The sequence below is a fragment of the Mirounga leonina genome, unplaced genomic scaffold (genome assembly GCF_011800145.1).
Source record: "Mirounga leonina isolate KUSES-001 unplaced genomic scaffold, KU_Mleo_1.0 Mir_176, whole genome shotgun sequence".
NCBI lineage: Eukaryota > Metazoa > Chordata > Mammalia > Carnivora > Phocidae > Mirounga > Mirounga leonina.
The window spans coordinates 37452642-37478643 of NW_023270454.1; the positions used below are offsets into that span (position 1 = coordinate 37452642).

The 26002-nt window shown below is 38.3% G+C and overlaps 1 protein-coding gene across 3 annotated transcripts in view; it reads right to left on the minus strand.

Moving 5' to 3' along the window:
• ARHGAP10 (Rho GTPase activating protein 10) overlaps nucleotides 1-26002 on the minus strand; it is a 315853-nt gene that overhangs the window by 105390 nt on the left and 184461 nt on the right. For all 3 annotated transcript variants that reach the window (XR_004682438.1, XM_035022940.1, XM_035022942.1), the window contains 2 exons: nucleotides 22420-22507; nucleotides 14457-14515 (listed from right to left, as the gene is read on the minus strand). Coding sequence is in view for 2 of the 3 variants with exons in the window: in XM_035022940.1 (XP_034878831.1) it covers nucleotides 14457-14515; nucleotides 22420-22507 (147 nt within the window). In the remaining variant the exon portion in view is untranslated. The remainder of the gene's footprint in view (nucleotides 1-14456; nucleotides 14516-22419; nucleotides 22508-26002) is intronic.

Consider the following 26002-nt stretch of genomic DNA (forward strand, 5'->3'; position numbering starts at 1 on the left):
GATTACACGGCTATGTTAATATGTGAAAATTCATTAAGCTGTATACTTATTATTCGTATACATTTCTATTATGTTTCAACAAAAAGTTCACTTACATTAAGCTACCCATAATAAAGGCTGGTAAATTTTAGGCTTAATCCTTTCAGAACTTTGCTTCCTTTTTCATAATGAAATGCATGAATAGCCTATTGCATTTAATATACCATGGACATCTCTCCATGTCATTAAAAAGCACCACACCATCAACTCTCTGAACAGTTGCTTCCAGTGATTGTACAGGTAAGTCTGTTCCAGTTTACACTTCCAATAGTAATGTTTTAGAGTGAGGAATGAGGTTTCACAATACAGGACACAGTTGTTGCTAAAGACAAAGGAAGCAAAAAGGCTAAGAAATGAAAAGGCATCTGATAAGGCGAATACAAATAATCAAATCATATTACATACTAAAAACTCTTAGATACAGGGACACCTGGGTGGCTCAGTCAGTTAAGCATTTGCCTTCAGCTCAGGTCATGATCTCAGGGTTGGGCTCCACACTCAGCAGGGAGTCTACTTCTCCCTCTCCCTCCTTGTACTCTCTCTCTCAAAAAAATAAAATCTTAAAAAAAAAAAAAAAAAACCTCTTAGAGATAGACAAATTTGTCACTGAAATCAAAAGTACAACTATCTAAAGAGTTAGTAAGGAATATCACTCAGCCATAAAAACAGATGAGATCTTGCTATATTCACAACAACATAGATGGACCTAGAGGGGTGAAATCAGTCAGTCAGAGAAAAATATCATAGGATTTCACTTAAATGTATAATCTAAAAAACAAAAGCAAACAGACAAACAAAAAATGCAGAAACAGACTCACAAACACAGAGAACAAACAGGTGGTTGCCAGAGGGGAGCGCGGGATCAGGAGATGGGCAAAATGGGTGAAGGGGAGTGGAAGGTACAGGCTTCCAGTTACAGAATGAATAAGTGAGGGGGATGAAAGGTACAGCACAGGGCACGTAGTCAATGATACGGTGAAAGATGGTAGCTACACTTGTGATGAATATAGCATAATGAATAGACTTGCCAAATCACACTGTTGTATATCTGAAACTAATGTAACACTGTGTGTCAGTACTTCAAATACAATACTTCAAAAAAAAAAAAAAATTAGGTGATAAATCATAATCAAGTTTTTGTCTGGAGTTAAAACCAAGATAATACCTTACTAAATCAAAGCTGGAGAAAAATGAAAGAAATTTTTAAAAAAACAACATTTTCAATTCACAGCTTTAATTTTAAAAATAAAACTTTAAAAAATTTAAAAAAAAAAATTGGGGGAAATTTAAAGTCAGGACTCTGTAAAATAATTTTTAAAAATTCCAAAGGAATAAAAGGGTAACTGCCTATGATAAGAATTTCGTACATTCAAAAACTGAATATTTTATAAAACTTTGAGCCAAAAAGCTACTTCTAACTCATGTTGTCTACCTTGTCATTAATAAGCATTTCTCTCCAAAGAAAATCTAATTTTAATATTTGGGGATTTATTACTTATTCAGAAACACAAGCTAGAGAAATCATTTCCCACTCCCTAAGGTTAAGGTTCTTCATTTCTAAAAATAGTAGAATCGGTTTTGAAAAATAGAATCAAAGCCTTCCACTTCCTTCTTTGAGTGCCTCTCCCACACCCATCTTCATTTGAAATCACACACGCATTTTTCTCAAGCCTACTTTTTCCCTCTTTCAAAAAGAAGAATATTTGGAAATAAGGTGCTTTTTAAATATTTATTTATTTACTTTGGGGTGGTGGGGGAGTGGCAGAGGAAGGGAGAGAATCTCCAGCAGACTCCCCACTGAGCACAGAGCCCAATGCGAGGCTCGATCCCAGGACCCTGAGATCATGACCTGAGCCGAAATCAAATCAAGAGTCAGATGCTTAACCAACTGAGCCACCCAGGCACCCCTGCAAGTAAGGCTTTTAAAGTAAAACTACTTTTTTCTCCATTTTATTTGACATTAATCAGAAATCTCTACTAAATGGGCATCTCCATGTAGTTGCAACATAATAATAACTTAAAGGTACTCAAAAAAGTTTTCTAAATGATAAAGTACATAGTTAGATAAATTATCTTCAGTGGCTTATGCTATATGCATTTCATTATATTTTAATTTATATAAATTATATAATGAAAAGCATAACTTTTTTTAAATCTAGGATACTGAATTAATCATAACACCAAATTCCTAACATATGCCAGGGAATTAGGAGTTTACTGTAATAGCAAAAGCATTTTTAATTGTGAAACAAGAAATCAGCATCCACAACACTTACTATCTATGTGCTTATGATGCTGTGCCAACTAACAGAGACTGAAAAAGATAGGATCATAGCTTATTGGAGCTTATCAAAGATACCCAGGCAGATAAATATTAAATTATTTCAATATTTAAATGTCATAAGTCAATAGTACTGTAAGTTAAAGCAAGTGTAGCAGTAAACATCCAAACACTTCCCAAAGTGCTTCACTCAACAGACATCAAGTATTCGAGTTCTTCCATGGGTGACCCTATCCACTGGGAAATAAATATATCCGGCTAAAATAGCTCAATGTCATTAGGCATTCAATTCCTCTAATGTCCAGGTTTCCAAGTCCTTCCCAACTAAGACCACATGATTTTCCTGCTTCCCATGCAGGTTTACCAACTAGCATAGAACATTCCAGTTAGGCAAATACCAGTGCCCTGGATCCTCTAATAGTTTATATTTTTCATCATAAATGACTTAAGAGCTTTGTGATTATGATTTTGCTTCCCAGGTAACTTGACTACAGAAGGAAAATATACAGAACATAGTAAGACAAGTGTTCTTGTTCAGGGCGGAAATATTTTTGTATGATGTTACATTAGGCATCCAGGCTTCGGCGGTCATTCTCAAGCTAAGCTTAATATGAGTCCAATCCTGAATGGGTCCAGTTTTTATCAATATGATATATCAAGAACTCTGAGCCTGAAAGGCTAAGACACAGACCATGGACTAAAACATTCTCAGAGATAATAAACGCCGTAGAAAAACATCCAGGTAGACACCTAATAGCCTTCCCTAGATGGGCACAATCTTTTGCATTCCTGCACAGACCAACTAAACTGTGTTTTCATCTTATGAATTTCTATACTAAAAAGCTCATTATATTTTCTCACAAGATGGATGGTATGAAGTAATAAGAAATATATGCTGGTCTCTGCTTCTGGTTCCTGACATGGAGCTCCTAAGTCTTATAAATAGGAGTAAGGTTTGATTTCTGGAGTGCCTGATACAAATATGAATCTTGTGTTCTAATCTGTTCTAATATTTAGTCTTTTTTTTTTTTTTAAAGATTTTATTTATTTGACAGAGAGAGACAGCTCTGAGAGAGGGCACACAAGCAGCGGGGGGGGGTGGAAGAGGGAGAAGAAGGCTTCCTGCTGAGCAGGGAGCCCAATGTGGGGCTTGATCCCAGGACTCTGGGATCGTGACCTGAGCCAAAGGCAGATGCTTAATGACTGAGCCACCCAGACACCCCTAATATTTAGTCTTTGATCCTAGTTCCTAACACAAAGCTCCCACAACCTCCATAATTTCGTAAGCGATATAAGTGTCTGACGCCAAGCTCCTAAGTCCCTTGGAATTTCCTGGGTGATAAGATTATCTTTTATTCTAATGAGGTGACTTTGTGGTGGGCTCCCAGATGGGGACACACCCGAACTCCACAGGGACAGAAGCTTCAGCACTCAGGACACTTCTGGATCACACCTAATGTATCTCTTCACCTGGCTCTTCATCTGTATCCTCTATCATATCCTCTATTATATAACAAGCTGGCAAATACCACTTTGTATTTCCCCGAGTTCTGTGAGCCATTTATCACACATACCTGAGGTGGGGGTTGTGAAACTGATTTCAAGCCAGTTAGTCAGAAGTCCTGCAGACAACCTGGGACTCACAACTGGTGTCTGAAGTGGGGGCAGGCTTGTGCTACTGAGCCCTTGCCCTGCAGGACCTGATGCTAACTCCAGGTAGAAAGAATCAGAACTGAACTGAATTGTAGGACGCTCGGCTGGTGTCACAGAATTGGCTGGCGTGGGAAAAAAGCCCACACAGTTGGTGACCAGAGGTGTCAGAAGTGAAGTACTGTATGTGTGAGTAAAGGAGAAACAAAGGAATGGTTTTCCATACAGAGGGACTCTAGTTCCTTTTGGCAATTTTAGTTAGTGCTCTCAGCTGAGAGGGTGTAGTTAACACTCTTAATTTTCTATATTAAAAAAAAAATTAATTTCCCAATGCATTCAACACTGAACAGTATTTTTTAAGAATGAAGAACAAAAAATGTCTGTCTCATGAAGAACAAAAAATGTCTCTCTCTAAAAAAAGAAATAAAATTCATATTTGTATCAGGCACTCCAGAAATTAACCCATGGATTCTCAACAGAAGCCTACAGAGAAGAAACTGAGGAGAGACAATAAAGGGACCCAGGAGAAACCTCCAGAATTCTCAGCAGGGAAGGCAAACAAGACCATCTCAACAACCCAGAACAGATGGAACCCACCACACATGACTGAAAGGAATCAAAAATTAGTTTCCGTGCTGGTGTGAGAGGTAGTAACAAAGATGGGCGATGCTTGATAATTTTAGCAGTCAGCTCTGCTAACAGACATTTTCGCACAACAAGGTCACCTGTGCCGTTGTTAATGGAAAATGATAGCCTGACTGCAATCCCAATTTTCCAACAATATTCAAAAGGGGAGACTAATTTTAGCCATCTGACTTCTGTAACTGTTTTTATGTAATACCTGCAAGTCCATGTGCAAAAGATTAGAGAATTTGCTCCCACACTCTTTCCTAAGAGAGGCACAGTGAAGACTGAGAGGGGTACTCACAGAGACTCAAATAAAAAATTAAAGTTGGGGGACAGAGCAAGATGGCAGAGGAGTAGGAGACCTGGATTTCATCTGGTCCCAGGAATACAGCTAGATAGGGATCAAACCATCCTGAACACCTACAAACTCAACAGATCGAAGAAAAGAATAGCAACAACTCTCTGAACAGAAAAGTGACCACTTTCTGGAAGGTAGGACATGCGGAGAAGTGAATCCGAGGCGATATTCGGGAGGATAGACGGCGGGGAAGGGGGCTTCTGTCCGCCGCTTCTGGCAAGTGATAGAGCCGCGGAGCACAAAATCGGAACTTTCAGAAGTCAGCTCTGCTGAGGGACATCGCTCCAGTAGCTAAGCAGGGGGGTGGAACCCTCGTGGGACAGTGTGGTCTCAGGACCCTCGGGGTCACAGAAAGACGGGGTGTGCCTGAGTGCGGCAGAGCTCCCAGGTATCAGAGTGGGGAAGCCGGCTGCAGAGACTGAGCCAAGGTGTGGACTCTCAGCTCCGGGGTTGCCATAAACTGTGATCCACGGCACAGTTGGGCCGCTGCTCCTCCAGCAGGAACCCAACAAGCAGCAGATCTGGGGAGACTCCCCTTCCTCCCCCAGGAGGAGTGGCATGGGAGCGCACCGCAGGGATCTGCTGGGTTTGGAGACTCCACACGGGGTCATGCGCCAGACACAGAAACGCTCAGTCACAGGCTGGGTGAGCATGGAGTGCGGCCGGAGACCGGGAAGACAGGAGTGACTGCTTTTCTCTGGGGGCGCACTGAGGAGCGGGGCCCCAAGTTCTCAGCTCCTCTAGGACAGAGTTTGGGAGGTCGCCATTTTCACTCTCCTCCTCCGAAGCTGTACGGAAAGCTTGCAAGGAACAAAAGCTCCTGAGAGCAAAACTGAGCAGATTACTTAGCCCAGACCGAGCAAGGGCGGGGCAATTCCGCCTCCTACAAAGACATTTGGGAACCACGGCAACAGGCCCCACCCCCAGATCAGCAAGAGCAGCCAGCCAAGACCAAGTTTACCGATCAATGAGAATGGCAAAACTCCAGCGCTAGGAGAATACAGCACATAGAATTCATGGCTTTTTTACCCCTGATTCTTTAGTCATTCAAAGTTAATGGTTTTTTTTTAACTGTCTTTTGGGTTGTTTTAATTTTTCTTTTTCCCTTTTTCAACCGACATCTTATCAATCCCTTTTTTAAAAAATATTTTTTATTTTTCATTTTCAGAGTCATATTCTATCCCTTCATAGTAGTTACCCTTATTTTTGGTATATATGTATATAAGTTGTTCTCTCTTTAAAATTTTGAGATACGGTTTCTTCTAACAGATCAAAATATACCCTAAATCTCTAGTGTGTGGCTTTGTTCTACTCTCCTGCCTGATCACATTTTCTCCTTTTTTTTTTAAATCCTCTTCTTTCTTTTTTCAACCAACTTCTTATCAATTTCTTTTATAAACCCTTTTATAATTTTCATCTTTACAGTCGTATTCCATCTCTTCATCGTATTAACCCTTATTTTTGTACATATATAAGTTTTACTTTCTTTAAAATTTTGGGAGGCACTTTCTTCTAAAAGACCGAAACACGCCCAAAATCTAGTGTGTGGCACTGATCTATGCACCAGCCTGATCATATCTGATCATATGATGGTTTTGTATTGTTTTTGTTTGTTTTTATTTTTTTCTTTTCTTTTTCTTTTTTCTTTCCTTCCCTTTCTTTTCCCCTGGTCTCAGGTCTTTTCTGATTTGTTTAGTGTATATTTTTTGGGGACGTTGTTACCCAGTTAGCATTTTGTTCTCTCATTCATCTACTCTCCTCGGGACAAAATGAAAAGACGGAAAAAATCACCTCAACAAAAAGAACAAGAGGCAGTACCGACTGCCAGGGACCTACTCAATATGGACATTAGTACAATGTTGGAACTAGAGTTCAGAATGATGATTTTAAAGATACTAGCTGGGCTTGAAAAAAGCATGGAAGTTATTAGAGAAACCCTTTCTGGAGAACTAAAAGAACTAAAATCTAACCAAGTCAAAATCAAAAAGGCTATTAATGAGGTGCAATCAAAAAATGGAGGCTCTACAAGATGTCCATCATGAGAGGATGGATAAAGATGTGGTGTATATATATACAATGGAATATTATGCAGCCATCAAAAGGAATGAGATCTTGCCATTTACAACGATGTGGATGGAACTGGAGGGTATTATGCTGAGCGAAATAAGTCAATCAGAGAAAGACATGTATCATATGACATCACTGATATGAGGAATTCTTATCTCAGGAAACAAACTGAGGGTTGATGGAATGGTGGGGGGTTGGGAGGGATGGGGTGGCTGCGTGATAGACATTGGGGAGGGTATGTGCTATAGTGAGTGCTGTGAAATGTGCAAGACTGTTGAATCATAGATCTGTACCTCTGAAACAAATAATACATGTTAAAAAAAAGAAGAAGATAGCAGGAAGGGAAGAATGAAGGGGGGGAAATAGGAGGGGGAGACAAACCATGAGAGACGATGGACACTGAAAAACAAACGGAGGGTTCTAGAGGGGAGGGGGGTGGGAGAATGAGTTAGCCTGGTGATGGGTATTAAAGAGGGCACGTTCTGCATGGAGCACTGGGTGTTATACACAAACAATGAATCATGGAACACTACATCAAAAACTAATGATGTAATGTATAGTGATTAACATAACAATAAAAAAATTTTTTTAAATGCTAGAATAAATGAGGCAGAAGAGAGAATTAGTGATATAGAAGACCAAATAATGGAAAATAAAGAAGCTGAGAAAAAGAGAGATAAACAACTACTAGATCACGAGGGCAGAATTCGAGAGAAAAGTGATACCATAAGATGAAACAACATTAGAATAATTGGGATCCCAGAAGAAGAAGAAAGCGAGAGAGGGGCAGAAGGTATATTGGAGCAAATTACAGCAGAGAACTTCCCTAATTTAGCGACGGAAACAAGCATCAAAATCCAGGAGGCACAAAGAACCCCTCTCAAAATCAAAAAAATAGGTCAACACCCCGACATCTAATAGTAAAACTTACAAGTCTCAGAGACAAAGAGAAAATCCTGAAAGCAGCTCGGGATAAGAGATCTGTAACCTACAATGGTAGAAACATTAGATTGGCAATGGACCTATCCACAGAGACCTGGCAGGCCAGAAAGGACTGGAAGGATATATTCAGAGCACTAAATGAGAAAAATATGCGGCCAAGAATACTATATCCAGCTAGGCTGTCATTGAAAATAGAAGGAGAGATAAAAAGCTTCCAGGACAAACAAAAACTAAAGGAATTTGCAAACACGAAACCAGCCCTATAAGAAATACTGAAAGGGGTCCTCTAAGCAAAGAGAGAGCCTAAAAGCAACATAGACCAGAAAGGAACAGAGACAAATACAGTAACAGTCACCTTACAGGCAATACAGTGGCACTAAATTCATATCTTTCAATAGTTACCCTGAATGTAAATGGGCTAAATGCACCAATCAAAAGACACAGGGTATCAGATTGGATAAAAAAACAAGACCCATTGATATGCTGTCTGCAAGAGACTCATTTTAGACCCAAACACACCCCCAGATTGAAAGTGAAGGGGTGGAAAACCAATTACCATGCTAATGGACACCAAAAGAAAGCTGGGGTGGCAATTCTTATTTCAGACAAATTAGATTTTAAACCAAAGACTGTAATAAGAGATGAGGAAGGACACTATATCCTACTTAAAGGGTCTATCCAACAAGATCTAACAATTGTAAATATCTATGCCCCTACCATGGGAGCAGCCAATTATAAAGGCAATTAATAACAAAAGCAAAGAAACACATCAACAACAATACAATAATAGTGGGGGACTTTAACACCCCCCTCACTGAAATGGACAGATCATCTAAGCAAAAGTTCAACAAGGAAATAAAGACTTTAAATGACACACTGGACCAAATGGACTTCACACACATATTCAGAACATTCCATCCCAAAGCAACAGAATACACATTCTTCTCTAGTGCCCATGAAACAGACTCCAGAATAGATCACATCCTAGGTCACAAATCAGGTCTCAACTGGTACCAAAAGACTGGGCTCATTCCCTGCATATTTTCAGACCACAATGCTTTGAAACTAGAACTCAATCACAAGAGGAAAGTCAGAAAGAACTCAAATACATGGAAGCTAAAGAACATCCTACTAAAGAATGAATGGGTCAACCACAAAATTAAAGAAGAATTTTAAAAATTCATGGAAACGAATGAAAATGAAAACACAACTGTTCAAAATCTTTGGGATGCAGCAAAGGCAGTCCTAAGAGGAAAGTATATAGCAATACAAGCCTTTCTCAAGAAACAAGAAAGGTCTCAAATACACAACCTAACCGTACACCTAAAGGAGCTGGAGAAAGAACAGCAAATAAAGCCTAAACCCAGCAGGAGAAGAGAAATAATAAATATCAAAGCAGAAATCAATGAAATAGAAACTAAAAGAACAGTAGAACAGATCAATGGAACTAGGAGCTGGTTCTTTGAAAGAATTAGTAAGATTGATAAATCCCTGGCCAGACTTATCAAAAAGAAAAGAGAAATGACCCAAATCAACAAAATCATGAATGAAAGAGGAGCGATCACAACCAACATCAAAGAAATACAAACAATTATAAGAACATATTATGCGCAACTATATGCCAGCAAATTAGATAATCTGGAGGAAATGGATGCATTCCTAGAGATGTATCAACTACCAAAACTGAACCAGGAAGAAATAGAAAACCTGAACAGACCTATAACCACTAAGGAAATTGAAGCAGTCATCAAAAATCTCCCAACAAACAAGAGCCCAGGGCCAGATGGCTTCCTAGGGGAATTCTACCAAACATTTAAAGAATAATTAATACCTATTCTTCTGAAACTGTTCCAAAAAATAGAAATGGAAGGACAACTTCCAAACTTGTTTTATGAGGCCAGCATTACCTTGATCCCAAAACCAAAGACCCCATCAAAAAGGAGAATTACAGACCAATATCCCTGATGAACATGGATGCAAAAATTCTCACCAAAATACTAGCCAATAGGATCCAACATTACATTAAAAGGATTATTCACCATAACCGAGTGGGATTTATTCCTGGGCTGCAGGTTGGTTCCGCAAATCAATCAGTGTGACACAACACATTAATAAAAGAAAGAACAAGAAACATATGATCCTCTCAATAGATGCAGAAAAAGCATTTGACAAACTACAGCATCCTTTCTTGATTAAAACTCTTTAGAGTGTAGGGATAGAGGGTACATACCTCAATATCATAAAAGCCATCTATGAAAAACCCACAGCGAATATCATTCTCAATGGGGAAAAACTGAGAGCTTCCCCCTAAGGTCAGGAACATGGCAGGGATGTCCACTATCACCACTGCTGTTCAACATAGTATTAGAAGTCCTAGCCACAGCAATCGGACAACAAAAAGAAAGAAAAGGCATCCAAATCAGCAAAGAAGAAGTCAAACTCTCACTCTTTGCAGATGATATGATACTTTATGTGGAAAACCCAAAAGACTCCGCCCCAAAACTGCTAGAACTCATACAGGAATTCAGTCAAGTGGCAGGATATAAAATCAATGCACAGAAATCAGTGGCATCCCTATACACCATCAACAAGACAGAAGAAAGAGAAATTAAGGAGTCGATCCCATTTACAATTGCACCCACAACCACAGGATACCTCGGAATAAATCTAACCAAAGAGGCAAAGGATCTGTACTCAGAAAACTATAAAATACTCATGAAAGAAATTGAGAAAGACACAAAGAAATGGAAAAATGTTCCATGTTCATGGATTGGAAGAACAAATATTGTGAAGATGTCAATGCTACCTAGAGCAATCTACACATCAATGCAATCCCCAACAAAATACCATCCACTTTTTTCAAAGAAATGGAACAAATAATCCTAAAATTTGTATGGAACAAGGAAAGACCTCGAATAGCCAGAGGAATGTTGAAAAAGAAAAGAAAGCTGACGGCATCACAACTCCCAACTCTATTACAAAGCTGTAATCATCAAGACAGTATGGTACTGGCACAAAAACCGAAACATAGATCAATGGAACAGAATAGAGAGCCCAGAAATGGACCCTCAACTCTATGGTCAACTCATCTAAGACAAAGCAGGAAAGAATGTCTAATGACAAAAAGTCTCTTCAACAAATGGTGTTGGGAAAATTGGACAGCCACATGCAGAAGAATGAAACTAGACCATTTCCTTACACCACACACAAAAATAGACTCAAAATGTTCAAAAGACCTAAATGTGAGACAGGAGTCCATCAAAATCCTAAAGGAGAACACAGGCAGCAATCTCTTCGACCTCAGCCACAGCAGCTTCTTCCTAGAAACATCACCAAAGGCAAGGGGAAGCAAGGGGAAAAATGAACTATTGGGACCTCATCAAGATAAAAAGCTTTTGCACAGCAAAAGAAACAGTCAACAAAACCAAAAGACAACCAACAGAATGAGAAAAGATATTTGCAAATGACATATCAGATAAAGGGCTAGTATCCAAAATCTAGAAAGAATTTATTAAACTCAACACCCAAAGAACAAATGATCCAATCAAGAAATGGGTAGAAGACATGAACAGACATTTTTCCAAAGAAGGCATCCAAATGGCCAACAGACACTTGAAAAAGTGCTTAACATCGCTCAGCATCAGGGAAATCCAAATCAAAACCTCAATGAGATATCACCTCACACCAGTCAGAATGGCTAAAATTAGCAAGTCAGGAAATGACAGATGTTGGCGGGGATGCAGAGAAAGGGGAAACCTCCTACACTGTTGGTGGGAATGCAAGCTGGTGCAGCCACTCTGGAAAACAGCATGGAGGTTCTTCAAAAAGTTGAAAATAGAGCTACCATATGATCCAGCAATTGCACTACTGGGTATTTACCCCAAAGATACAAATCTAGGGATCCGAAGGGGTACGTGCACCCCAATGTTTATAGCAGCATGTCCACAATAGCCAAACAGTGGAAAGAGCCAAGATGTCCATCAACAGATGAATGGATAAAGAAGATGTGGTATATATATATACAATGGAATATTATGCAGCCATCAAAAGGAATGAAATCTTGCCATTTGCAATGACGTGGATAGAACTGGAGAGTGTTATGATGAGTGAAATAAGTCAATCAGAGAAAGACATGTATCATATGACCTCACTGATATGAGGAATTCTTAACCCCAGGAAACAAACTGAGGGTTGCTGGAGTGGTGGGGTGTGGGCAGGATGGGGTGGCTGGGTGATAGACATTGGGGAGGGTATGTGCTATGGTGAGCGCTGTGAATTGTGCAAGCGTGTTGAATCACAGATCTGTACCTCTGAAACAATACATTATATATTAAAAAAAAAAGAAGAAGAAGAAGAAGAAGATAGCAGGAGGGGAAGAATGAAGGGGGGGAAATCAGAAGGGGAGACGAACCATGAGAGACGATGGACTCTGAAAAACAAACTGAGGGTTCTAGAGGGGAGGGGGTGGGGGGATGGATTAGCCTGGTGATGGGTATTAAAGAGGGCACGTTCTGCATGGAGCACTGGGTGTTATACACAAACAATGAATCATGGAACACTACATCAAAAACTAATGATGTAATGTATGGTGATTAACATAATAATAAAAATAAATAAAAAATTATAGTCCACACTGAGGATACTGGATACACCTGTGTAACACACACACTTTTTCTCGTTAAAGAAGGTAACTACAGGTCCTGCTCTAACTGCAACTCCACTTGGGTGCAAATTCATGCCAATAATTACAGTAGTTATAGTATTTCTTTGGAACAGGCCTGTTACTCAAATCATTGTGGAGACTCTATTACAGCATCCCCAGAAAGTCGGGAGGCCAAACACAAGGCACCGATCTAGTAGGCGATGCTACCGTTTATATTTATGCAATCTCTTCTACCACATTACTCAAGGATGGCTTCGACAAACTTTTTAAAGTCCTTTCCTACTGCTACAGACTCCATTACTACTCGCAAGCTCCTACCTCTTATGAAGCCTTCATCGGGTATTAAAAAAAAAAAAATTCACATCAGAATTTCAAACATACCAGTTTCAGTTATAAGGCATGATAATCCTAATGACATTAGCTTGTGGTATTTTAAAACCTTACTCCATAATCACTGTATCTTTCCCCCATTCTCAAAGGATTCTAGATTAAAACTGGCACTCTTCTGCTTTTTCCAGTCTCTGAGGTGAAGAACATGAAACAATTGTCCTCCAACTAGAGTTTAATTTCTCTTTTGGCCGTTTGCCAAAAATGCCACAGGGAAGGAATCAAAACAACTAAGCGTTTGCTTGAGTTTTTGCCAAGAAAACTTTCCCCCACTTCCTTGATCACACAAATTCTCTTAAAAAAAAAAAAAAAAAAAAAAATTCCTCTTCTATGTGAAAACAGAAGTGAGTGGGACCATATTTTTTGCCTTTTCCAAAGGCCTGTTTTATCAGCACAGTCTAGTCTAGCTGGGCCTACACATTGCTTCTCTCTGTAACACACTAGGAACCTTTACACTGGCTGCCGTAAAGACCTCACAAGAAGATAATGTTTAAAGCAATGTTCGGGCAGCAGTAACATAGGACCCAAAGGGATTGCTCTAAATTTTTCAACAGATTAAACTGTGGAATACATCCAAGGGGGAAGAAAAAAAAAAAAGGAAATGAAAATACAATTATAGCTACTGTCAGTGCACCTGTGAAAACCAATCCTGCAGGTTTTAGCCAGTGAGCTAGGGTTTTGAATTTTAAATAAAGATCTCTATAATCTGGCAAGTGACTTCACATGTCTCACCCTTCATCTCCTTAACTATTAAATACCTCACACCAATGGATTTTGGACAACTCTGATGATTAAACACCATGTGTCAACACAAAACTAAGGTGTATGAATAACAGAGAGAAAACAGGACACCTTCAGATGAGTATGACTCACGAAACATTCAATCACAAATTAAAATTCTACCAACTATAGGCCTTTTTTAACATTTTATCACATATAATTCTCTCTCTATCGGATACTGTGTGGGCTTCTGGCTTTATCTCACATTACTCCCTCTGCCTGTAATTTCCATCTAAATATCTTTCTATGGGAAGCCATTTCCAACCTGCTAATCTCTCCAAATCTGCTAATCTTCCCCAACCTTCTGCAAATTAAATACTTCTGTGCTCCCAAAGCGTTTTGCTCATGCCATTATTCTGTTTTATGGGATAATGGGAGGCGTGTGTGCCCCAATATTTGCTGGAGAATGGACTCCTAAAGGCAGAAATCCTTTCAGGGCTCCACCTACCCAGTATCTACCAGTGATTAGCATACAGCAGGCAATAAATAAATGGGAATTAATTAATCAATTCTCACTCTTTTTCACCCTCTAAAAGAGGAAAGAGACCAAACACCTTCTAAAGGGATTTCTATTTTTAACATTTACAAGAACATTAAGTGAGATTTTTCATGTGGAAATTTTAAATACTCTGTCAACCACTACGCCTCTACATAATACTTACTGGCTGGAACAATGAAATCTCCATGTAGTTCATAGGTCATAAGAGGCTCTGGAAGACTCCTGTATGAAAAGGACAGCCCAGAATTACCAAACACATCCCAACAGATCACTGCTCTTTGTGTTCATTTTTTATAAAAGGTTATAAATACGATGTGCATTTCTCAGTTAATGTGTAAAACTTTCCCTAGGAAATTTTTTTACATATCAAAAAGATATATAAATATCTGGATTTATATGGATTACTTTATTAAGTACTACCTGTACCAGGCACTACCAAAGCTTAAGCAGTCACAAATCCTTATCAGATCTAATCACATAATATTTCATATTTAGGGGCGCCTGGGTGGCTCAGTTGGTTAAGTGACTGCCTTCGGCTCAGGTCATGATCCTGGAGTCCTGGGATCAAGTCCCACATCAGGCTCCCTGCTAGGCGGGGAGTCTGCTTCTCCCTCTGACCCTCCCCCCTCTCATGCTCTCTCTCTCAAATAAATAAATAAAATCTTTTTTAAAAATTTCATACTTAATCTTGGAAAATACCTTTATAAACATCGGAGTTCATATATAAAACTTCTTTCCACATACTAACTTATTTAAAGTCAAACATTCTAACCAACCAAATATAAGCATATAGTTTTGAAAATCATCTCTAGGATATTAACTGAAGATGCTACAAAAAAACATTAAAAACTTTAAACAAAGATATCCTCTCCCCTTACAAATCTCTATTACAGAAATATGATATCCATTTTTGGCTTATGCCTATGAAACAATAAAAGAGATATGAAATAAAATTGATAACAATGTGAAAAATGCCCAACATAATTTTAATCTTCTACCAAACAGATTACACGAATGGCAGTGTATTTTATCCTGTGGTCAAAGAGTGCTACAGTTCAGTCAATCTTTATATGTATCTTAAATTTTAAAAGACCCGATCTCTGAACTCTGTAAAAACACTTAAAGAATACTTAGACAAGTATTAATCTGCACAGTCTTCCTGGAGGGCAATCTGGCAAGATATTAAAAATCTTTAAGAGGTTTAAATTGTGTAACCCAGAAATTCCTCTTCAAATGCTTAAGAAAAAAAAAATCAAAGACACACACACACAAAAAATTTAAGACATATACAAAAGCCAAGAAAAAAATGCAGGGATAAAGGAGTTCATTTCATATCGATAAAGAGGACAATTAATCAACAAGACATAACAATTCTAAATGTTAATGTGTCTAATAATAACAGGAGTTTCAAAATAAATGAAGCAAATATTGATGGAACTATAAGAAGAAACAGACAAATCCACACCTATAGCTGGTGATTTAAATATTTCTCTGTTTGAATAACTTGATGGAACAAGTAGACAAAAAATTCAGTTAGGATACAGAAGACTCGAATAAAGCTATCAACCAATTTTACCTAATTGATATATCCCTCATCTAAATGATATCCCATCCAAAAGGAGCAGAAAACACATTCTTTTCCAGTGCACATGGAACACTTATCAAGATAAACCACATTTTAGGCCATCAAATAATCTCAATAAATTTAAAGGGGTTTAAATTATACCAGCTATTTCTCTGATTACAATAAAAATTGAATTAAAAATCAATAACAAAAAGATATGTGGAAAACCCCAAAGAAAGAGAAACCTAGAAAGTATTGTGAACAAAATGAAAATGAAACACAACATATCAGAATTTAAGGGATGCTATTAGTAAAGCAGTATATAGGGGTAAATTTGTATCATTCAACACCTATAGAAGAAGACAGGTCTTAAACCAATGACTTCACTTTCCATTTTGGAGAGTCAGAAGAAAAAAACAAGAGTAAATTAAACCCCAAATAAGCAAAGGAACCGAAATAAAATGAAGAAGATTCAAATTCAACAAGATAAGTAAAAGGATAATACATCATGACCAAGTTGGGTTTATCACACAAATGTGGTACTGCCTTAATATTAAAACAAAATGAATACAATTCGCCACACTAGCAAACTAAAATAGAAAAACTGTATGATCATCTGAATAGGTAATTCAGGGAAGAAAAGATAGTTCTTCCCATAAATGGTATTAGAATAACTAGGCATTCATATTCAAAAGCAAACTTGGATCCATATCTCATATCTTCCATAAAAATGAACTCAAAACAGATCATAGATCTAAGAGTATAACCTAAAACTAAAACACTTCTAGAAGAAAATATAAAAGAAAACCTTTGTGACTTTGGATGAGGGAAAGATTTCTTGATACATCATCAAAAGTACAGTTCAAAAAAGAGAACTGATAAACTAGAACTTCATCAAAATTGATGCTTTTTGAAAGACACTAGTAAGAGAAGGAAAAGGCAAGTCACAGACTGAAGAAAACATTTGCAAAGCACGTATCTGATGAAGGACTTGTATCCAAAATACAATTAAAACTTATCAAAATACAATAAGGAAACAGTTTAGTTTTTTTAATTCCATGAAAGACATTTCACCCAAGAAGATAGCAAATATGCACATAGAAAAGTTTAAGCTTATCAGTCATCATGGAAGTGAAAATTAACAGCACATGAGATACCACTATACACCTGTTAGAATGGCTAAAATGAAAAAGACTAACCATACCAAGAGTTGGCAAGGATGCAGAGGAAATGGAACTCTTGCACATTTAGGGTGAGAACGCAAAAAAATGTAACCACTTTGAAAAAAATATTCATCAGTTCCCCAAAATGTTATACATACATCCAATATATAATGTAGACAGACATTCCACTCCTTGGCTTGACCCAAGAGAAATATAAGCCTGTTCACTCAAAGATATGTACAGAAGGGATTTTGGTATCTTTATTTGTAATAGCCAGAAGCTACAAACAACCCAAATATCCATCATGAGGTGAATGGATTTTAAAAAAATCTGTGGTGTAGGGGCGCCTGGGTGGCTCAGTCAGGTAAGCGTCCAACTCTTGATTTCGGCTCAGGTCATGGTCTCAGCATCGTGAGATCGAGCTCCACATCAGGCTCCATGCTCAGTGGGGAGTCTGCTTGAGATTCTCTTTCCCTCTCTGTCTGCTCCTCCCCCACCCACACGGACTCTAACAAATAAATCTTAAAAAAAAAAAAAAAAAAAAAAAAATCTGTGCTGCATCCATACAACGGAACCCTGGTTAGCAACAAGAAGGAATGAGCTACTGGTACAAACTACAGCACAAACGAACCTCTAATTAAATGAAAAAAAACCAGATTTTTTTTTTAAGATATATTTCTATTCCATTTATATGAAATTTTAAGAAATGCAAATTAATGTACAGTGACAGAAAGCAGACCAGTGGTTGCCTAGGAATGAGGGAGTAAAAGGGAAGGGTAGGAGAGGGGGATCCCTAAGGGGCATGAGGAAACTTTGAGGGGTAGTGGTTAGGTTCACTATCTTGATTATGGCCACTGCTTTATAGGTGTATGCACATGTCAAACTTACCCCAATGTAAAAAATATATTGTTTATTACAGGTCAATTTCACTTCACTAAAGCTGTTTAAAAAAAAACTAAAACAGATACAAAAATATATTTACAGGTCATATTCCCTATACACAACTTAGGATACTACAGTACACACACACACACATTCACACATACACACACAATCACAATGACAACCATAGGCACGTCAACTAAAACTTAAAGCCCTAGTGAAGAAAAGCTGTTTCTTATTTCCTTTCTCCCTCCCCTTCATCTCCTACGCTCTCATTTAAAAAAGAAAAACAAAATCAATTATCCCACAGCCTAAATAAAAAGAAGTAAACCTTAGGAGTTTTTTATTTCAAAATGTGTGAAAAATGGCAAGGAAGGAAAATGATGACTTGGCACAGAAGGAAAGCTACACAGTCCTGAAAAGAAAACTGGGGTGAGGAGGGTGGTAGAGAACACTTAGAAAAGCCATAGAGAGCATTTCTTTCCCAATAAAAATGAATTTGCATCGAAATACCTTCTACGAGCTGCATCTCCCATTGCCATTTGTCTGCTAGTCAACATAGCATAAATAGTAAGTATTAAATATTGTTGATGGGAGGGAAGCAGTGATAAAGATGACAAGTTCCCCATACAAAATGTATTCTACCGAGTTACTCGGTCTCTCAACTTGCCATCCAACATGTTTCAAGCTACCTCTCTTTGCCACCCCTTGGGAACTGTCTATGAGTATAAATCATAATATTTATCTAAGCTGGCATTTTCTTCCCGAAAAGTTCCATTCCAATTTCCAGGCTTTAAAAGTTTCTTCTAGCTCAAATCAGTTTACGAAAAACCTCACAAAATAGCTCATTTGTCCCCTCACAATGGGAAACCATTGTAATGAACACATTGCTGGAAATCAAAATTATGGTATGAATAGATAGGTAATCAATCAGGGAACTGGTATTCAGCCCTCTAAAACACTAAAGTAAAGAATTTTTGCCTCAAGTCAGGAGAAGAAAAACGGAGATGCCATACATCTATCTGCTGCACATCTTTATCCTTCAAGTGTTTTAGGGGTTTGGCTACTTCCTTCTTACACCTCCAACCTCCCAACCAATAAGATGGCTGGGTTATTTGCAGTGAGAAGAATTCAAGAGCAACAGCTTTTTTGGTGAGAAAAGCTATATTCAACTTTGTGCTATGGTACCTTAGGTGACAAAGCTGGGATTCCAACCCACGCAGGCTGGCTCCAACCATGCTCTTGACCAACACACGGTATTACCTCTTGTACTGAAAGAAATGCACAGGCTCAGGCCATAACCAGATAGCCAAAATAAAAATTCCCTTTTCTCCCATTTGGTGCATCACCAGAGAAAGTATTACTTAAATCCTAATTACTGCATTTTTAGTCGCTAAAAATAACACAGGGGAAAGAACAGCAACCTAACTTTCAAAATCTCCCAAGGCATCTGCCATTTTATGATAATCACTTTATCACATTCAGGCAGACTGCGTATATTGTTAGGAATGAAGTTATATAATAATAGCATCTCATAATGTTGTTCTGTAGGCAATGTTTGCTTAAAAGCAGAATTCAAAAGGATAAAGCAATGTAATGAGAGAAAAAGGCAGACAAAGCAACATAAGACTAGGAGCGATAAGGGACTAGCTTCAGAAAGTATCAAGAACTAAAAAGAAATTTTATGTACGGTACTCAATAAAAAGATCCTCTAAGTTTATTAAACTACTTACCCCACCAGGAAAAAAAGAACCATGTGGAACAGGGTTAAAAAAACAAAACAAACAAAAACCTCATGCAATTCATTATAAAACAGCTGGATTTTTGCCTTTAGTTTCCCACCAATAACTGAGTCACTTTGGTCAATCCCTTTAACTGTATTAGCCAAAGAGTAAAAGGAGTTTAAAGCTACCTCCTAGAGTGGCAGCACCCTTTTCTCAAGTTAACATATGCAGTTCATTGTATTTTTATATCCCTCTCCCATTCTTTCCTTCATCCATCTCTTACGGGCTTTCTCAATCTCAGCACTACTAACATTCTGTACATTTGGGAGCAATCATGGGTAACCTCCTGGATGTTTAGCAGCCCATCACTGGCCTCCCCCCCATTACATGCCAAGTAGCACCTCCTTTCCAGCAATCGTGACAACCAACAATACTTCCAGACATTGCCATGTATCTCCTGGGGGGATGCAAAATTTCCCCAGTTGAGAAGCCCTATATCCTGGTGACAGGTACAGCTCTAGATGCTGGAGATACTGCAATGAACAAGACACACAAGATGCCTATCTTTAGGAAGCTTACATTCTAATCCCCAGGTGGGACCTAAGGAAATTCATTTTGTCCGTAATTCTCATCCAAACCAGTTAGTCACTATCAGTTAGGGAGACATTAACACATAGATTTAGCAGTAATTTTATCCTTTTATCAACTAGGGACAATAATGTACTTCAGAGTTTAAGAAAAAAATTTTTAAACAGTGGTTAAAAATACCTTGCTTAAATAAAATACTCAAAAATAGGTAATACACATCTAAACCCACTGATAAGTTTTAATCTCATTAAAAAATGGGACAACCGGGCACCAGAGTGGCTCAGTCAGTTGGGGTGTCCGACTCTTGATTTGGGCTCAGGTCATGATCTCAGGGTTGTGAGGTTGAGCCCCATGTCGGGCCCCACGTTCAGCAGGGAGTCTGCTTGAGATTCTCCCTCTGCCCCTCCCCATGCTTGCGCTCTCTCTCAGCTCTCTCCCTCTCTAAAATGAATAAATCTTGGGAAAAAAAGAAAAGAAATGAAAAAGTGGGACAAACAGGTAACAGGCCTCCTGATATATTACAGGAAGAATATAACACCACTATGATATTCTTGGAATAAATCAATTTTTAAAAAACCTAATCTGAATCTAATGAATTCTATAGATTTAACTGTTTACAGGAAATATGATGGCTAGAGAAACACGTTAAATGACACCATGACACAAACTGCCATATCTAAAATATGGAAAATTATACTTAAAAACGACCCAGGTTGGGACCTGTGGAGTATGGTCAATTGAGCATAGGACTCTTGGTTTCAGCTCAGGTCATGATCTCAGAGTTGTGAGATCGAGCCCCACATTGGGCTTCGTGCTGTGCGGAGTCTGCTTAAGACTCTCTCTCTCCCTTTCCTTCTGCCCTGCCCCTCACCCCTCCTCTAAAATAAATAAATCAATCCTTAAAAAAATAAGAACAAAAAAATAAAAATGAGCTAGGTTTATAAACAAACAGAAATGCTGAGGGAGAAGAAAGCTGTGCAGAGGCAGGGGACTGTGCAGATTAAAAGTGACTTAAAACATATAAAATGTGTTGACATTATTCAAACCCTACAGGAATTTAAATAAATATGAAAAGACCTTTTGGAAAAAAAAAAATCAGTAAAAAAAATCAAACATGGATTCAGTACTGGATGATATTAATTTTGTTGGGTATGATCATTGTATTCTCTTTGTCTTTCTATATTGTCTTTTTTTCTTAAGTCTTTACCTTTTTATAGACATATACTTAAGTATTTATGGGTGCAGCAATATGATGTTTTAGAAAATCTTTCAAATATTATCCAAAAGAAGTAGCAGGTAGGGGGACTGCAGAAACAAGAAGGGTAGGATGTTGATAACTGTAGACACGGGGTAGTAGAGCCATGAGGATTCAGTATACTAACCTCTCTGGTTTTACAGACCTGGAATTTTTCAAATAGATGAATTGCTTAAAATATATAATAGCAGTTCATTTTATGTGCTCATTCGAACCCAAATAATATATACCTGAAACACAATCCTCTGTGCTGGTGACCAAGAATCAGTCCTGGGGAAGCACTGTCATTTGTCTGCCACACAAAAATCAAAGTCCTCCATAGGGGCACCACAGCACAGGAATTATGGTCGTCATCCTTTTTCCATTCTTTTACTTCTTTTTTCCCCTCTCGCGGTATTGTTCTTCATCTAATCTCAAGCTTTTTATCATTAAATTCTTTTTTATAAAAAGGGTAATGCCCCATAGAGATGCTGAGCCCTAGTCTAACTCTGGTCCTAAATATCTCCTATAATAAATGCAAGACTTCAGTTTATCTTAAAATCTCAAGTGAACTTCCTTTCAAATAGCTTTGTATTTATGTGTTATCGTTATAAGCCTCTAGGTTCAATGGTTTAAATTTAAACGAAAAAAATCTTCATCTCCGCCTAAAAGAGTCAATGAATTCAATAAATAGCCTTCTTCCTGTTTCATAACACTTAACTCCTAAAACTCACATCTACAATAGACATCTATTTCAAAAACCAAATCCATTCCAATTCTGTTGCAATTTACCTAACAACTGACATTCAGCTACTACTTGCCACACTTTTGAAGACACAGATCCCTCCTAAATGTCCCCCTTTTTCATAAGGTTTAACTCGACGACTGAGATCTCTGGGCAGAGTCGGCATCCGCCATGTGTTAGATGCCCAAGAGCACACGCTTCCGTTCTGTCACTGAGAGGAGCTTACCTCAAGTACTGTTTTAGGGCACTTGTTATTGTCTTCACTTCCCAATCTACAGAATTCTCCAGGTCCACCTCATTGCATGTTTTTACATCTAGTGAGTAAGCAAGCAAGAAAACAGTAATTAAAACCCGGAACATTCAACGGCCCCCTTGACTGGCTCACAAAGCTTCCACTTTTAAATGGCCAAACCACAAATAATTAATTCCAGGATTTCTTATAAAAACATACACAGTTTCTTCTAGTATAAGCTGTGTCCTATTATTAGACATTCCTAAGCAACTTCAGAAGATCTGTAGTGGAAATCAAAGGAACAGGATAAGATGGGGCTGGGAGGAGGGAAGACCTGGACAGAGTGGGGCATTTCAATAGTCACAACTCAAAGCATATGTGGGCACGATGACGGCGATGCTGACAGTTATTACTATTATTAAAGACACTACTCGGTAGCCATGGCTTAGAGCATGTGGCATTTGCAGTGTCTACGTATTTTACCACGTCTCAGGTGACATTACAGTCATCACACTGTGTTATGACAAGGGAAACAGCACTGTTAAGGGCAAGATGGCAGCAAGTCAGTGGGAAGAAGGGACAGTAAGCTTGGTCCCATGCTTCTAAGACCTGTACTCAACATATACCTTTCTGAAGATTAATACATGATCCATCAAAATAGCAATAGGGTGACACATACATTTAAACTCAACTTTCACATTAACATCACAATTTGTAAGCTCGTCTAAGAAATACTTATCAGAAGCCTCCGTGCAACACTTCTGACATTCATTCTGAATAAAACTAGTTTTCTTTGTCCTAAAAGTGTTAATGATGTGTTCCTTCCAAATGCCCTTTCAGATAGCCAACAAACTCGGTAGAAAAAGATGTGTGGCTTAAACAAACAAATAAACGGGAGGGGAAGGGAGGTAGTAAATTCTGAAAAGGACAAAGTGAGTCTTTGGTCAAAATAAAAGGAAAGGATGGTGCAAAAGGGAAAGGCAAGCACTCTGGGTAGGGGAGGACCTTTAATCCTTCCAAGGCTGGGCTACTATACCCGGCTGTTGGCTCGGCACCGGGGAGGAGGAGAGGTGGGCAGCATGTTATCACAAACCTGGGCTTAAATCCCCGCCACCACCCTGAGGGGCTACACCACCCAAACCAAGTCAGTTCTAAACCTGTCCGAACTTCAGGTTTTCGCCTGTACCATGGAGATCAAGTAAACGCTCTCAACTCTGAAGAGCAGCAAAGTAAAACAGGAATGTGTACAGATTCCCATAAATTGTTTAAATAAGTAGGCAATTACCACAGCTGAGTCACTAAAAGTATAAGCGTTCAGAGGCGGTTCCTACTCAAAAGGAGGGGGCAGCAAATGGGTTATGATGAATGATATTAAACAATCGACAAAACTTGCCTGGTTTTCTCTACTCCCATCATCCAAAGGAAAAAAATCAGACATTCCTGGAAGAGATTTTATTTCTCCCTCACTCTAGAATGCTGTTTCAACCAAGACCCAAGAAAACAAGTCGTTTCAGACTTTTTTTCCTCTTAACTCTGTATTTGTCTATATAGGGGAGGAAAATCTTGTTAGTTAGTTCCTCTTGAAAGGCACTAAAAAGAAAAGCCTGTCAGAGCGGGACCACTGCAGTCAGTCAGGCTTGCCACTGAAAAAGCTTTGGGCTTGGGCTGGAGGAAGGATAGATGGCAACTCAACGTTATTCTCAAACTTTCTGAAAATAAAACAGGAAGTAATGATTCTTCCACAGCCATAACATCATACATATGAAGTCAATTACTCAAAAGTCTGGAGACTTTTTAAAGCACTTCAACAGTTCTTGATTACAGCAACTGACAGCAACATGCAATAAACTACAACAATGGCAATTGACACTGATTACATTTTGATCAGTTCCTACAATTCAGAACTCATTTGTTACTGGGCTTGTCAGACAAGCCACAGATACATTCAAGAAATCAAATTAAGCACCCTGATTAAAGGTGCAATCCTTTATAACTAGGACTAAATAATTCTGTTCTAAAGGCTTTGCCAACCAATTACTTCAGTAACTGAATATTCTCTCTCTCATTAAATCAATTATTTAAATCTCATTTTAACATACAAGTCAGATAACATTTTCAATCAACTTGCTACCGGCAAATCAGCATTTTAAAATCAGGAGGCTTCTAAAGGAAATCTTTTATTTTTATCTTTCTACCAAATAATCGGTCTATATTTTGAGAATAATATTCTTTCTATGGAAAAATAAGCCATCCTTTGAATTCATGGAATAAAAAGTAGCTGTCGTATCAGAAGCTAATGACTACATAGGGCCTATGGTACTAATCCTCTATTAAATTTTCACTGTTTTCAAATAACTCAATCATCCCTAGCAGTTCTTTACAATCAGTGGATGCACTGGGACCAGGCAAATTTGCTAGTAACTTATTTGGGATTCAAACTTAAAAATGCATTTGAGTGTTCAATCAGAATATATGTTCTACTGTAAACAAGGAAGGAATTTTGCTTCCCTTCTGACCAAGGGACAACACTCTTATGGATTAGTTAAAACTCTAAACTAACAAGCACAGATACAAATAGTCGACTTTTTATTTGGGCTAATGTTTCATAATTATGTAACCAGTGTTCTGTTTTTTTTGAAACTGGAAATTTTCAGCCCCACCTAAATACAAAGTGCTGACACCCTTCTGAATATTGACTTGGGCCCCACTTTAAAGTACTTGACAGAGCACGCTGATGGAATGAATTTTGAGAATATTCTTTATAATCAAAATCAGAATTTTTCACCTACATTAATTTTTCCCCCCAATCCATATAAAAAAAGCTGTCCTACAAATAAACAAGGTAGTATTTTTTAAAGTAAAACTTCTAAATTAGTTTTATTTCTTGTTTTCTATGCTTGTGTCTAAAAATAAAATCATCCAGCCTGTTTTGCAAGTTAAATTTAGAAATAACCACCAAATTCACCAACACACATAAGCTACCACCACATTTTTCTCACAATTCCCCCACCCTGCTCTGATGTTTTCATTCTTCAGTGGGGAGGTGGGAAGAATAATGACAATTCTAACCCATCTTAGTTCTAACCTACCAATACTATTGTAATTAATCTGTTATATTCTCACCCCATTTACTAAAAAATCCATGACTCACCCAAAGACACCTCATCTGATATTTCTCCCTTCCCTCCCCAAGTGCTCCAAGTTTCTATTTAAACAAACAAACAACTTTTACAAAACTATGCCTATGCATGCCCTCTGTTAGAGCAAAAGGGGAAGGAAAGAAAAACACCTGAAAAGCGAACAAAGACAATTGCTCACTTGGGCTTTTTTTTTTTTTTTTGGAAACTTAAGAAGCTTGGTCCAGGAAAAGCTAGCAGACCTCTATCTTCTGCTCCCAGAATGGAAGACGACTAAGAAGACAAACAACTCCCATCACCATGACCTGACCTGGAGGAGTAGAGATGACAGGTCTATTTAGAGGACTTTGTATGGTCAACTATCATTAGTATTTCTTGTTGGCAGAGGAGAAAAGAGAAGAACGGGGTGGAGGAAAAGGGGGGGGGCAGAGAGGAGATGG